The sequence below is a fragment of the Cibotium barometz genome, chromosome 24 (assembly GCF_041138505.1).
Source record: "Cibotium barometz isolate CiBa-2024 chromosome 24, ASM4113850v1, whole genome shotgun sequence".
NCBI lineage: Eukaryota > Viridiplantae > Streptophyta > Polypodiopsida > Cyatheales > Cibotiaceae > Cibotium > Cibotium barometz.
The window spans coordinates 53,814,339-53,830,898 of record NC_141069.1 but is presented as its reverse complement, the minus strand read 5'-3'; the positions used below and the strand labels follow the sequence as shown (position 1 = coordinate 53,830,898).

Genomic DNA, 16,560 nt, shown 5'->3' with positions numbered 1-16,560 from the left:
CCTACATAGTCTAAGCTAGATGTGGCTACAGAGCCATTTCTCCATTATCAATGGCCATGTAATTCAAGAGCTAGACTTTAAGCCCCATGTTGTGGCTCTAAATCCCTATCCAGTAAATGGGGAGCAATGGCTGTATGTCCATATATTCAAACTTTGAGTTTCCACCTCTACATGAGATATGATCCATCTCTAGTCAACTATTTATCTGGCCCCATCTCTAAAGGAGCCTTGGCTCTAAAGTGATAAGCCATTAGAGAAAAGGGAGATGTCCCTTGGGCCATATATCCAAACCATATTTCTCCAGAGGAGGCTTGGATGATCTAGAGCAATAGGTTATTAAAGAAAAGGGAGATGGCCCTTGGATGATCTAGAGCAATAAGTTATTAAAGAAAAGGGAGATGGCCCTTGGGCCATATCTCCAAGCCATATGGCTCTACTTTTATATCTCAATGCCATGAGCTATCCACCTCTAACACCTTCTTGACCTAGACTTAGAGCCCATGTTGTGGCTCTAAAACCATAACCCATTAGATCGAGAGGAGATATTGATCTAGGGTGATATTCGTAAAAGATATGGCTACATGGCCATATCTCCATTCCTTGAGCCACCCACCTTTGAAGGAGATATGGCCCAAGGGAGGGTTGTTTCTTCACACCCACCTCTAGAGGCATGAGCCACAAATCTCTTGAAAAGATATGGACCTTGAGCCATTTTTTTTGGGTCATGTTGACATAGTCTAAACTAGATGTGGCCATAGAGCCATTTCTTCACTGCCAATAGCCATGCAAATCTAGAGCCAAGAGCTAGACTTTAAGCCCCATGTTGTGGCTCTAAAGCCCTATCCAATAAAGAGGGGGCAATGGCTTTATGTCCATATCTCCAAACCTTGAGCTTCCCACCTCTACATGAGACATGACCCATCTCTAATTAGCTATTTATTTGGTCCCATCTCTATGAGGAGGCATGGCTCTAGAACGACAAATCATTAAAGAAAAGGAAGAAATAGCCCTTGGGCCATATCTTCGAACCATATGGCTCTACTTCCATATCTCAATGCCATGAGTTACCTACATCTAATGCCATGAGCGAGACTTAGAGCCAATGTTGTGGCTCTGAAGTAATAACCCACTAGATGAAGAGGAGATACTGCTCTAGGGTGACATGTAATAGATATGGCCATATCTCAATTACTTGAGCTACCTACCTTTGGAAGATATATGGCCCAAGGGTCATTTCTTCACACCCACCTCTAGAGGTATGAGCTATCAAGCTCTTAAAAAGATATGAACCTTTAGCCATTTTTTAGAGCCATGCCTACATAGTCTAAGTTAGATGTGGCCATAGAACCATTTCTCCACACCATGGCCTATAACTCTAGAGATGAGAGCTAGAATCAAATCCCCATGTTGTGGCTTTAAAGACCTTTCCCTTATAGATGGGGAGAAATGGTTGTATGGCCATTTCTCCAGACCTTCAGATATGGCTCTAGAGCAATAATTTAGTATAGAAAAGAGAGAAATGGCCCTTGGGCCATATCTCTAAACCATATGGCTCAACTTCCATATCTCAATGCCATGAATTACCAACATCTAATGCCATGAGCTAGACTTAGAGCCCATGTTGTGGCTCTGAAGCACGAGCTATCAATCTCTTGAAAAGGTATAGATTTTGAGCCATTTTTTAGAGCCATGGCTATACACTCTAAGCTAGATGTGGCCATATAACAATTTCTCCATTGCAATGGCAATTCAACTCTATAGCCAAGAGCTAGATGCTAAGATCCATGTTGTGGCTCCAAAGCCCTATCCACTAGATAGAGAGAAATGGCTCTATGGAAAGATGGTGAACTAGGTCTAAATCCTTAAAAGATATAGCTCCATACATTGAACTACCTACCTCTAGAAGATATGGCCATATTCCACTAGATCAAGCAAAGGTATTGGCTCCATGGACATGTTTCCATACCTTGAGCCACCTATCTCTAGAGGAGATATGGCCCTCGGGTCATTTCTTCACACCCAGCTCTAGAGGCATGAGCTACCAATATCTTAAGGAGATATAGCCCTTAATCCACTTACTTAGAGCCATGGCTACAAAATCCAATCAAGATATGTCCTTTGAGCCCTAACTACTATCAATATGTGGCTCTGAAGGAATACTTATTAGATTGGGAGATATGGCTCTATTGCCATATCTTCACACTTTGAGCTTACCACCTCTTGAGGAGATACGACCCACCTCTAATTAACTATTTATCTTACCCTAGCTCTAGAGGAGGCATGGCTCTAGAGCCATAAGCTATTAGAAGAAAGGGAGACATGGCCTTGGGGCCATATCTCCAAATGATATGGCTTTATGGCCATATCTCCATGCTGCCATGAGCTACCCACCTCTAGTGCCCTCAGAACGAGAATTAGAGCCCACCTCTAGTGCCCTCTGAACGAGAATTAGAGCCCATTTTATGATTGTGAGGACATAACCCACTAGATTAAGGGCAGATATTGCACTAGGGCCATATCCTTTAAAGATATGTCTATAGAGCCATGTTTTTATACCTTAAGCTACCTATTTCTAGAGGAGATATGGCCGTAGGGTCATTTCTCCATGGCCACCTCTAGAGGCATGAGCTACCAATATCTATAGGAGATATGACCCTAGATCCATTTCTTTAGAGCCATGCTTACTAGAAAATCTAAGTGAGATATGGACCTAGATTCATTTCTCTTTATTATCATCGCCATGCATCTCTAGAGCAAAGAGCTAGACTCTAAGCATGATGATGATTTAGAATGTGATAAACTTGATTGTGAGACAAGCATTTTTGTGTGATTTTCTCTACAATGTTTTAGTGTGATTACTTAGAATGTGATGAAGTCGATTGTGAGACAAACATTTTTATGTGATTTTGATGATTTACAAGTATCATGGATACTAAAAGGAAACTTGCATTGCCAACATATGTTGATTATGTTTGTAAAGACATCAAAAAGTGGTATTTTGACTTCTTCAATCTCCAAGGTCAGCATATGCACAAGGTTCACCTTTTTTTTTGGGTAGTTATGATCCATGAGGATAGACAAAATATATTGATCTTGGGCAAGTGAAAACAATTGAGGAGTCAATAGTGACAGGACATTTAGAGGTTCCATGCCTACGTATTGAGGTGGCCGGTGATACAGTGTACAAGCTTGCACCTTTGTCAATAGTAGTGACAGGACATTTAGAGGTTCCATGCCTACGTATTGAGGTGGCCGGTGATACAGTGTACAAGCTTGCACCTTTGTCATATGACAACGATTGCATGGTTACAAATGGGGTGATACACTGTACAAGCTTGCACCTTTGCATGACAACGATCGCATGGTTACAAATGGGGTGATACCATGGTGTCAAAGGTGTGAGTAGATGAACTCACTATTGGAGCACTTTTGGATATATTTCAAAACCTTTGGTCATGACACACTGCAATGTCCCAATTCACCTACAATTAACTCAAAACCTCCATCTTCCATGCCCCAAACAGAAACAGTCCAAAGGGTTGAAACTGCTCAGAAAGCGGTTAAGCAAATACTTTATTATTATTTTTTTCATGGACCACACAAGGTGGCATAATGCACAGTTTGGAATACTTCCATGTCCACAATCACTGACACCTTGCAACCCATATGTGAACGATGTGGCATTGATCACATATTCCAAGATTGTCCAAGGCAAGTTACTTCACTGCCTGTCTCACAAAATACAACTCTTAACATCTTGAGTGTACAAAATGGGTAATTTTCCATAGTACCCTTGAATGTGCTTACACGCTTTTACAGGCTAAGGCATGAGAAACAATCAAGAAGAATGCAAAATAAAACACTTCAAAATAGGTAGAAGAGCATGTTTTAAAACAGAAGCCAAAAACGGAATAAAACCCTTTAATCCCAAGAAAAACAAGGGGCAGCAAACTATTAACACCAAAGTTGAAATAAAGAACAGGGGAAAGGAGCCTGTTTTAAAACAGAAGCCAAAAACGGAATAAAACCCTTTAATCCCAAGAAAAACAAGGGGCAGCAAACTGTTAACACCAAAGGTGAAATAAAGAATAGGGGAAAGGAGCCTGTAGAGGACCTAACCCCAATAGAGCCAAAAGCTACAGATGATGTGAATGCATCCACCTTAAAGTCTACCACTCAAACCACAAAACCTACAGGTTAGACAGAGAGCAAAAAAGTAAAAAAGAAAGTTTGTTCTCATAGCATGGGCAAACATAATGAAAACCTAACAATCCAAGGAAAGTCAGAAGATGAAACAAGTTCTAGGACGTCACTTAGTGAGGATGAAACAAGTTCTAATTCGTCGCTTAGTGAACCTCACAGACCAATCAAGAAACTAGAGCCCGCCCAACCACCCCAAACTAAAAATCATAATCACATGACATACGCGCAATGCAAAAAGCAAGCTCTAGAGAGCATGCTTAGCATTGTTGAGTGTCATATAGGATCACCAGTTGTGATTGAACCTCATAATGTCAAACCTACAAAAGCAACCAAAATACAAAAACCAGAGGAGTATCACTTCCCCTTTCAACAGGAAGATGTACTCTCTACAGAAGAGTCATTAGAGGTAGGTTGCACGAATGATGTAGTTAAAAAAGCACATGAGGAATTCGATGAATCCCTTACAAAATTAAAGCAGTCTCTCAAATCCTCATTTGGAGGAGTGCTCTTCTCTCGTGTGTGAAGCCAACATAATGTCAACACTTGTTGCACCATTAAAGGCTAAACATAAGTTGTACCAAGACATCAAGAGCTACATAGAACAAGACTGTAAGGATTCGTAAGTTTCTAAACAGACCTCAATCAAAGTTGTTAGAGGACCGACTGTTCCATTGTACACATTGGGCACTCTTGAAAAAGCTGAAATCCAAGAAGAGGATGAAAGTTGTTAGAGGACCGACTGTTCCATTGTACACATTGGGCACTCTTGAAAAAGCTGAAATCCAAGAAGAGGATGAAAGTGAATGGGAATATGAAACCAAAATGGAATCTGAAGTTGAAACGAAAATTAAAACATCCCATCTAGCTTAGACTGTCTAGTCATAGATTAGACTATGTAGATATGGCTCTAAAAATGGCTCAAAGGCCATATCTCCTCAAGGGATTGGTAGCTTATGCCTATAGAGTTGGGGTAACCCTTGGGCCATATCTCTTCCATAGAGGTAGGTGGCTCAAGGTATGGAAACATGCTTATGGAGCCATTACATCTTTTAAGAATATGGCACTAGGACAATATCTCCCCTTGCTCTCGTGGATTCTAGGCATATCTTTTGGACGTAAATAGCTCAAGGTATGGAGATATGGCCCTAGAGACATATACTTTAAGGATAATAATGGCCCTAATGCAATATCTCCCCTTACTCTAGTGAATTATTGCTTCAGAAGAATAACATGGACTCTAAGTCTAGCTCAAGGTGTTAGAGGTGGGTAGATCATGGCATGGAGATATGGCCATATCATTAAAAATATGACCATGAGGCCACGCTACCCCTTGCTTTAATAAATTTTAGTGTTAGAGCCTTGCCTCCTCTAGAGATATGGCAAGATAAATAGTTAATTAGATGTGGTTCATATCTCATGTAGGTGTGGGTAGCTCGTGTGTGTGTCATATCTCATATAGAGGTGGATAGATCAAGGTGTTGATATATGGCCATATAGTCATATCTCATATAGAGGTGGATAGATCATACAACAATTTCTAACCATCTGGGTGGATAGGGCTTTAGAGCCCAAACATGGGGCTTAGAGTCTGACTCCTGGGTTAGAGTTACATGGCCATGGCAGTGGAGAAATGACTCTATGGCTTTAGAGCCAAAACATGGTTCTTAGAGTCTAAATCTTAGCTTTATCTAGTCACATAGCCATGGCAGTGGAGAAATGACTCTATGGCAACATCTAACTTATGTAGGCATGGCTCAAAAAATGGCTCAAGGTCCATATCTCCTCAAGAGCCCATGCCTCTAGAGTTGGGTGTGAAGAAATGACCCTTAGGCCATATCTCTTCTAGAGATAGGTGGCTTAAGGTATGGAAACATGGCCATGGAGCCATTATATCTTTTAAGGATAGCCATTATATTTTTAAGGATATGGCACTAGTGCAATCTCTCCCCTTGCTCTAGTGGATTATGGCTATATCTTATAGAGGTAAGTAGCTCAAGGTATGGAGACATGGCCCTAGAGTCATATCTTTTTTAAGGATAATAATGGCGCTAGTGCAATATCTCCCCTTACTCTCTGAAGGTATGGAAACATGGCCATGAAGCCATATCTTTCAAGGATAACACTAGTGTAATATCTCCCCTTGCTCTAGTGAATTATGGCCATATCCTCTAGAGATAGGTAGATTAAGGATGAAGATATGGCCCTAGAGTCAGATCTTTTAAGGTTATGGCCCTACTTAAATATCTCCCCTTACTCTAGTAAAATATTGCTTCAAAACCACAACATGGGCTAAGTCTAGCTCAGGGGGTGATAGAGGTGGGTGGATCATGGTATGGAGATATGGCCATAGAACCATAGCATTAAAGTATTGGCCATGAGGCCATGTCACCCCATACTTTAATGGATTATAGTGTTAGAGCCATGCCTCTTCTAGAGATAGGGCAAGATAAAAAGTTAATAAGAGGTGGTTCATATCTCATGCAAAGGATGGGTAGCTCAAGATAGGAAGATATGGCAAAAGAGCCATATCTCCCTATCTAGTGGAAAGGTAAATGAGCCATAATATCTAGTTGTGAAGCTGAGTACAGGGTAGCTTTCACAGCTACGGTTGAGTGTGTGTGGCTCAGATGGCTTATGTGGCTGACTTGGGTGTGGACAGGAGTTTGCCACCTCTATCTAGACTAACAGTCAGAGCGCATTGGCAGTTGCGAGAAACCCAGTTTTTCATGCTCGCACAAAGCACATTGAGGTGCATTATCACTATGTCAGGGAGAGACTCTCAGCAAGAGAGATCAGCTTGGCCTATGTGCCAACACAGGACAACCTCACCGCCGATCTTTTCACAAAGGCGCTTCCTCGTGAGAAGTTCGAAGCTTTCCATAAAGCTTTGGGCTTGCTCCCCTTTGTGGACTGATCTACTTCGGGCATGGCACTTCCCTATACATGAGTGCCAGCTCTCGTTCACACTATCACTCCCAGGGGGGGTTTGTTACCATATATATAGGCAGTGATGTGTGTGAACACACTTAGGACCGTCGGGGCACTTTTTCCCTCTTTAGGAGGTTTTTTCCCCCGGCTTGTATATACGCCCATGATTCTAGGGCTAACTGATCTTTTGTACATTGACACAATCTAAGACATTGTGTGTTGTGTGCATTTTTTCTTCTTCTTCTCCAAGCTTTGTGTGCTTTCCTGTAACCCTAATTCCAACAATGTTCATAGCTCATGCCTATAGATGGGTGTGGAGAAATGACCTCTTAGACTAGAGGTAGGTTGCTCAAGGTGTGGAAACATGGATATAGAGCCATATCTATAAATGAAAATTTCCCTAGTGTAATATCTGCCCTTTCTCTATAGCGAGTTATGGCTTCAGAACCACAACATGGTATCTAAGTCTAGCCTAGGGCGTTAGATGTGGGTAGCTCATGGCATGGAGATATGGCTATAGAGCCATATCATTTTGAGATATATCTTGAGGCCATATCTCTCTTTCCTCTAACAACTTATGGCTCTAGAGCCATGCCTCCTCTAGATATGGGGAAAATTATCTAGAGGTGAGTCATATCTCATATAGAGGTGGATAGATCAAAGTGCGGATACACAGCCATACAACCATTTCTAACCATCTTGTGGATGAGGATTTAGAACCATACATCCATTTCTAACCATCTTGTGGATGAGGATTTAGAACCATACATCCATTTCTAACCATCTACTAGTGGATAGGGCTTTAGAGCCACAACATGGGGCTTAAAGACTAGCTCTCTTGGCTCTAGAGAGTTGCATGGCCATGGCAGTGGAGAAATGACTCTATGGCCACATGTAGCTTAGATTATCTAGGCATGGCTCTAAGAATGGATCAATAGCCATATCTCCTCAAGAGATTAGTAGCTTATGCCTCTAGAGTTGGGCCTGGCCCTAGCAGAATTACTCCTTTCACTCCTCAATGGGGTCAAGGCCAACAAACCCAAACACATGCCCCTCAAATTATTGTTGATTAAAGAAGATGGGGTTTTAATGATGCATAAGCTTTTAGAGTTAATTGCTTTGTCCATTAAAAGGTCAATGATTTTGCATATTTGTTCTTACAAGACATCCAATTGGGAAACTTTAGAGACTATGTTCCAAGAGACTAAAAATGATGCATGAGTTTCTTTTCTGAAAAGGCAGTTTGATAATGAGAAATACAAGAAAATCGATCCATAAATAAACACTTAACCAAGTTGCTACCAAATTACAAGACTTAAGAGAACAACTTCTCGACATTGATGAGATCATTCATAAACAAAGAAGTGGTTAACCTCACCCTTAACTCTTTACATGAATCTTATCTAGGTTTCGATACTCCCCTCTAGCTTTCTTTGAGAGGCAATGCTACCCCTCTTATTAATCAAGAGCTTGTTGTTTACAGGAGGAGCAATCCAAAAAAATGCATCTATCAGTTCTAGCAGAGTGGAAGAACAATTCAAACCAAGCTTCTGAGGCTAAGGATGATTTTAAGATGCCAAAGAATATTACTTGTCGGTATCGCAAAGAAGCATGGCCATACACTTAAACAATGCTATAAATTGCAAGCTAAAGAAACGAAGAAAAAGGAATCTAACAAAGGTTCTTCTACTTCTACCCCATATAACCAGAGTGCCAAGCAAGAGGACTCTATAAATGTTGTCCTAGAAGACTTCTCCATTTGCAACTTTAGTCTTGACCAGGATTCATGTCTCAGTGGAACTGCTTCAAAGATAGTTGGCATCTTGATAGTGGTGCTTCCAAGCACATTACTTCTCAAAGAAGTTTGATTAACAATATGAAATCTATGCAAGATGATAGTCACACTATTATGCGTACCAACAATGCCTTAAAGGTATTGGTGAGATTTACCTTACTACCTCTAGTGGTGAGGATCTTTGTCTTCAAAATGTACTTTTTATTCTAGGTATAAACAGTGCCTACTATAGCAATGGGGAGTTTTAATGTTAAATTTGCAGATGATAAATGCATTGTCCATGGAAGAGAACAAGACATTCAAATTGTGCTTATAGAAACTCTCCGTTGTGGTATAAATTGGACATATATGACAAGTGTGATGATGATTGTCTAGTAGACACTTCAAATGCGATGAAAGATGCACAATTGTGCATGCTAGGTTTGGATATACATCAATTGGTGGATTAATGCTTTTGCAAAAACATGGGATGTAGAGGACCTGCCTCAACTTGATCCCCCACCTAGATATGTGTGTGAAGGATGTATTCGTGGCAAACTAACCCGCTAACCTTTCCTCAAGAATGCAACATATAGAGCTGGCCACAAATTGCAGCTCATACATAGTGATGTGTGTGGTCCAATGCGGACTCTATCTTTGTGGCAGGAAATCTTTACTTTGTGACCTTCATTGATGATTACAGTAAATTCGGCTGGTCTTACCCCATGAAAGTAAAATCAGAGGTATTTTCTCATTGTCAACACTTTCTTGCTTTGGTACTGGCTTAAAAATACAAACCCTCTATACAGATAAAGGGGGGAGAATATTTGTCTAATTTTTTCAAAGACTTTTTGACATAAATGTGCATTAAAGCATCAATGCATGCTCCTTATATAGCATAGCAAAATGGTGTTGTTGAAAGCAGTAAACATGACTCTCATGGAGATGGTTAGATGCATGGGTAAAGGTCTACAACTTCCACACAAGTTTTGGATGAAAGTAGTTCTTTGAGCTACCTATGTGCTTGAACGGGTGCCCCACTCTAAAGTTTTGAAGACAATCACTCCTTATGAAGCTTGGTTAAAAACAAAACCTAAGGTTGAACACATGCATGTTTTTAGTTGTTTGGCATATGCCCATGTGCCAGCACACAAAGTAGGACTAAGCTTGATGATAATGTAGTGAAATGCATTTTTATTGGCTATAGTGTAGAAACCAAAGGCTGTCGTCTTTACAATCCTCTTACCAAGAAGAAGTTTATGAGTAAGGATGTTCTTTTTATTGAGGATTATATCTATCCTATGATGGAATCCAATAAACACCTATGCCAATTCCTTGAACATCTATCTTTCATGACAAGAACAAGCAAATTGAAGTGCACTTCCACTATGTCAAAGAGAGACTCCATGCAGGTGAGATCAATGTGATCTATTACAGTACATATGACAATGTGGTTGATCTTTTGACTAAAGCCTTATCACGTGAAAAGTTTAAGGCCTTCCACAACACTTTGAACCTTATCCCTTTCAGAGACTAATAATCTATTGCAATACACATGACAATGTGGCTGATCTTTTCACTAAAGCCTTATCACATTCAATTTTTGTAAACCCCACATGCGCATCAAAGGGGGGTTTGTTACATATTAGTGGATGACAGTGAGACCATATATTGATCCCATGGTCACTTTGTCCCACTAGGTTTTTCCCATGGCCATCTAGATTTGAATGGACACCTTAAGGTTCACTAGTATATACGTAACCACATCCATTGTTTAGGGTTGCTGCTCATTTGTACTTTCTCATTTGAACTTGCAGAGAGCTTCATCTCTCTCCCCTTTGAGCTAGCCATTCTCTTTCACACTCTACACCCATGTGTTCTTCTCATTGAGCATTGTGTGTGTGTGTGTGTGAGTTTAGCTCCATTGTGAGCTAACAACAGCTATTGCAAGATGTTAAGCATGTCATGGGATATCTAGAGCCCAAGGTTGCTCCAAAATGAGCCACTATAATCTTCTCATATAAGCAACCACATCCATTGTTTAGGGTTACTACTCATTTGTACTTTCTCATTTGAACTTGCAGAGAGCTTCATTTCTTTGCAACAACCACATCCATTGTTTAGGGTTGTTGCTCATTTGTACTTTCTCATTTGAACTTGCAGAGAGCTTCATCTATCTCCCCTTGGAGCTAGCTATTCTCTCACACACTCTACACCCACGTGTTCTTCTCATTGAGCATTGTGTATGTGTGAGTTCATCTCCATTGTGAGCTAACAACACCTACTGCAAGATGTTGAGCATGTCATGGGATATCTAGAGCCCAAGGTTGCTCCAAAATGAGCCACTACAATCTTCTCTACAAGACATGTTCCTTCTCTAATAAATTTGCACCAAATAGAGCTGAGAAGATTAGCTCTAATAAGCTCACCATGAAGACCTTGAACATAGTTGCTCCACCAATGTTGCCTCTTGGATCCTCCCAATGTGTTTTTGTCTTGTGTGGCTTCCATTTTCTTCAGACCTTAGTTTTTGCACTATCCCTAGTGCAAGTCTTCTGGACATTGCCAGAGACATTCTCTCTCTCTTTGCCGAGCATGGATCTCTGGACTTGTCTCATTGGCTAGATGATATTCTCTTTGCCTAGGAAATGGTCATCTCTCTCTCTCTTTCTCTCAATGGTCTTCTCTATTTGCCGAATATATATGGAGGGTGGACCATGGAGCCTTTGCAAAAGAGCTGAAAATGACATCCTCACGATAGTAGGTATACTTACGTGACAACACATAGACAAAGAGTATGGTTTCTGGTATACTTATGTGACAACACATGGACAAAGAGCTCCCTCCCAAGGTATGGTTTCTGGTATACTTATGTGACAACACATGGACAAAGAGCTCCCTCCCAAGGTAGGTCACACGGTGTAGGTGCTTGTGAGGACAGGGGACATCAACGCCAGGTGTGTATTTCGGCACTGACGAGTCACGACACGCGACATTGTAGCTATGGCGTCGTAAATAATGTAGCAGCCCTGATCCACCTAGCCCCCTACTTTCTTGGTTTTGTTGACATCTCACCTATGGTTCTCTCTCTCTTCCGTATAGCCTAACTGCGGCAGCACGCTTTGCGTTTTTCTTTATCTTTGCGGAAAAGAATAGAACTCTTGTGGAAGCCCAGCATTTGGGCTTTTGCTCACAGATCCTGCTGCGTCTGGTTTTTGATGCTTGAGCTGGTTGAGGACCCCCTTTCCTTTTGGCCTGTGCTTCACGCAACAGGGCGGCTAGGGTTCGCTCTGCGTTTTCCTTTGATTGCCCACACTTGTCAATCTGCGTGACTGATTTACATGATTAGTGATTATTCCCAATTAAACCCTACAGAATGCCCCTCAAGAGCATATTCCGCGAGTTCCAGGAGATGAGAGATGGGCTCGGCAGCATCTCCCGAAGAGGTTTTGATGTCAAGTTCCCTTACCACCACAGGTCCCGCTCCCTCAGCTCCGTCCTTGTTGAGGCCGCCCATGCCCAGATCGCCCAGCAGAGCTGCTGGGCTAACATGCCGTCTGAGCTTCTCAGAGATGTCCTGCAGAGAGTTGAGGCCAGCGAGAGTACTTGGCCCTCTCGAAAGCATGTGGTGGCCTGTGCTTGCGTTTGCAGAAACTGGAGAGACATAGTCAAAGAGCTTGTAAAGACACCAGAGCAGTCCGGAAAGCTGACTTTCCCCATCTCTTTAAAGCAGGTACTTCGTACTCTCCTAGCCTTGAAATGCAATAAAGCAGAGAAATTCACCCTTTTTTCTGTTGGAGGAAAACGGGGTTTCAAGTCGAGTCTTCTTGAATGGTATTGGATTCTATATATGATATCAACCTCCCATTGTGAATGCTGCAAATGATGCCTTTGCTTATATATTATGGTGAGGTTGCTGGTCCGCCAGTTGTAGGCTGTCAGCCTATTTGCTTGGACAAGTAATGCACATAATATTCTATTTAACTGCTGCGCTTACTATACTGCTGCCCACATTTGCTGGCCAAGTCTAGGCTCTAGCCGCCTGCTGCTTATGCTGATGGTGATGCTGAAGATGATGATACTGTTGATGCTAACACTGATGTTGATGCTGATGATGCTACTGCTGATGGTAATGATGCTACTGCTGATGCTCTAAATGCTGTCCTAACTGCTAGATTAATAAGGGATTTATGATGTTCATGCTGGAGATTAGCTATGGCATGGGGACACTCATGATGTCCTAAATGCTATCCTAACTGCTGTCCTAATCAGGAGTTATGCTGTTCATGCTGAAGATTAGCCATGGCACAGGCATGCACGTGACATCTTATGCCAACTATCATGGATCCACATGATAGAATCTGGGATTCTTGCAACGGAATTCACCTAAACACGAGACAAGCACAAGGTTAATCCAAAATTAGGGTTCCGCAGGCTAGCTCTTCACCCAACCATGGATCCCATACAACATAGGATCTCCTCCGAGCATAGGGGTCAAGGCTTCGTCCTATAGTCCATACTAGTCATCTCTCACGACCTAATCCTTAGGTTAACAATTTAACCCCCAGGTTAGGCTTAGGTACGAGAGAGAGAGAGAGCCTCTACAGTGTTTGTGTTTGCCCTAATTTCTCTGTGGGTGAGCCCGAAGCGGTTCCACTAGCCATGTTGGAATTTTATCCCCCTTTCGAAGTCATTTGTGCAGACAGATTTTCAATCCGTGTAGTGGAGAATTCGTGATCGCAAGCGCTGCAGATGTTTAACCTTGCCCTAATTTCTTTGTGGGTGAGCTTGAAGCGATTCCACGAGATGTGTCGAGTTGGGCTGGGGTTTTATTCCCCTTTCGGAGTCATTCATGCAGACAAATTTTCCATCCGGGTAGCGGAGAATTCGCGATCACGGCCGCGCGGAGATTTTCAGTCTGCACAGTGTTTGTGTTTGCCCTAATTTCTATGTGGGTGAGCTTGAAGTGGTTCCAATAGTTGTGTTGACCCCCTCTTTCGGAGCCATAGATTTTCCATATGGGCAGTGGATCTTCTCCTCTGTGCTTGCAAGGCCGAACGTAACTCTTCTCCTTCTTCTAGTGGGTGAGCCATTCATGGAGACAAATTTTCCATCCGGGTAGTGGAGAATTCGCGATCACGGCTGCGCGTAGATTTTCAGTCTGTCCAGTGTTTGCCCTAATTTCTATGTGGGTGAGCCCGAAGTGGTTCCATCAGTTGTGCTGGGTTTTACCCCCCTTTCGGAGCCATAGATTTTCCATCTGGACAGTGGATCTTCTCCTCTTTGTTTGCAAGGCTGAAACATAACTCTTCTCCTTCTTCTAGTGGAAGCATTAATTTTTGGTGTTGAGTAGTGAAATGAGTTATGGAACCATAGATATGGATTTTATAGAGGCACATGTCTCAACATAAGATGGAGAGAAGTTTGAGGGTGGAGGGCTAGAGCAAGAGTTTGAACATCAGGGTAACAGGCAGAGATTGATCGGCAATGAATATGGAGAGGAGGAGGCTAGTCGGATGCTTCAGGATACCTTCCTTCTTGATTCACCTCAGGAAGAGAACCATGAGGTGGCTTTTGACTTCAGAGTTGCACAAGCTAATCAGATGTTGTAGCCATATGTGATGCAAATCATGTTAGGGCTACCAAGGTTCCAATAGAGGAAGTGGTAGATGCCCGAGTGGAAACATGGCGGTTTGTGGCACAAGTGGAATCCTTTCATAACAAGGCTGTAATTTTCTTTTTTACTGGACAAATTCCATTCTTCAACAGGATCACATATTGGTTACATGATTTATTAGATGGTAATTTTGTGGAGAAAATCTTTGGTGGTCCAGAGTATTCTATGAAGTCCTATTCTCATCCAAAAAAGCTTGGTTATGCAAAAAGTCCCGTTATTTCTAGACGGACAGTTGATGCATGTTGTACCCTCGCGCCCTATGGCAAAGTATAGAGATATGTTGCGCCAGGCATGCCCTATTTGGATGGAGGTTGTAGACTTTCCATCAACTATGTGGGAATTGTTACCGTTGGCCATGCGTACTATTGGGAAGGTGTTAGTGGAGCCCATACTGTTGTCCAAGAATAACAATAGGGTTCGCATGCTGTGGGATACTGGGAAGTCCCGACCTCGAAGTTTGAGATTATGCGTGGATGGATTTGACCCTTTGTATTTCGAATTAAAGTGGGGATCGTTTGCAGGCCATTGCGTTCGTTGTGGGGAGATGGGTCACTTTATTTGATAGTGTCCAGAAGAAGTGAATGCTTAGCCACAACTGAATGTGTCCCAAGGTCCGACTCATAAGGATACATTAGCTCTTGTTTTACCATCTGGTTTAGATATAGAGAAGGGCAACCGAGTAGCAAAACAAAGTGAGCAAGTGGGAGATAAAGGTAAACAAGTTTTGGCAGATACAGAAGATAGACCTTGGCTTGTGGTGGTGAAGAGAGGTGTAATGAAGTAGGTGTGGGTACACATGTACATGGGGGATGGGGCCTAGGCACTTGGGCTTAGGGACATTTATATGTGTACTTTTGGGAGCCTTGGACTATATTAGGTATAGGGCTCATGGACATTGTACCCTTTTTGATCATATTCACTTTATAGACATTTATGTCTTCTTGGTGCTCTTGCCCAAGCTTTCATGGTGAACTTCTCTCATATGAGATGAAAATCCGTGCCCTTGACCTTCAGTTCTCCACCCCTTTGCTTAGCAACTCCCTTGGCTTGTCTAGCCCTTGATTCGCTTGAGCTCTTGGTGAATAATGAGATGATTGAATGGGAACATGGGCTAGGCTATTTATACTACTCAATATGAGCAGTCGGCCAGTATACATCCAGGCGGCTAGCCTAAAAGTCCCACGACTTGTAAAAATCGAATTAAATCCCAAAAAATGCTTCGTTTTTCCCTACAGGTTGAGAAGGTGATGCGCCTGAATTCCAATGGTTGGGCAAGGCCTTTGCACACATCCCAAGGGCTGGGCAGCCTGTATGGGCTGCCCCATACTTGCCCTACAGCCATGTAAAGGCTGTAAACTCCTGGAATTTACCTTATTCTTGCCCTAGGGCTGTCCTACAGCCCCTCCATGGCTGGTGGGTTCAGCCTGGGCCTTCCTGGCCCTCATGGGGGTGGTTCCACACCATTTCCATGTCCACACTAAGATCCGGGGTAGCCCTATGGGCTGGCCTCTTGTCCTAAACACTAACTACTCAGTGATCTGGCATCTGGTACCATATCCGATACACAGAATCACTGACATCATTCTAGAGGGAGACTCATAGTGTAGACTGGCATTGTTTCATGTGCAGGATAGTGCACACCTCACCTTAGACTCCTGTGCAGGACAATGCACACCTGACCTCGGACATCTGAGATGGATCCCTGGCTGACTCGTCCCGGACTGGGCTCACATGGGACCAGTTCACCATCCCAGGTCCAGCACCTTCTGTACAGAAATGTCTACGTGGCATCCAAGTGCGGGATGCACGTGACATCCCCTTCTGCTTAACTTGACGGAAGCTGCATAGTCTCCAAAAAATCCGTCAATAATGCCGGATAGTCTTCGAAAAACTCTTTGTCGAGCCATACCGCTTCATGGGTTCCTCGGTCCTGAAACTTTGTGAGGAACTGTCGTAGTCTTCGGCCTGAGCCATGCTT

The 16,560-nt window shown here is 42.5% G+C and overlaps 1 protein-coding gene across 3 annotated transcripts in view; it reads left to right on the top strand.

Annotated features, from left to right (window-relative positions):
• Positions 1-11,757: 11,757 nt before the first annotated feature.
• The window catches only part of LOC147625449 (tubby-like F-box protein 6), a 44,605-nt gene continuing 39,802 nt past the window's right edge, over positions 11,758-16,560 (top strand). Inside the window, exon 1 of one of the 3 annotated variants that reach the window (XM_086818779.1) lies at positions 11,758-11,812. In XM_086818779.1, the coding sequence (XP_086674905.1) occupies positions 11,789-11,812 (24 nt within the window). In that variant the 5' untranslated portion in view covers positions 11,758-11,788. The other 2 variants (XM_086818780.1, XM_086818778.1) reach the window with 2 other exon arrangements.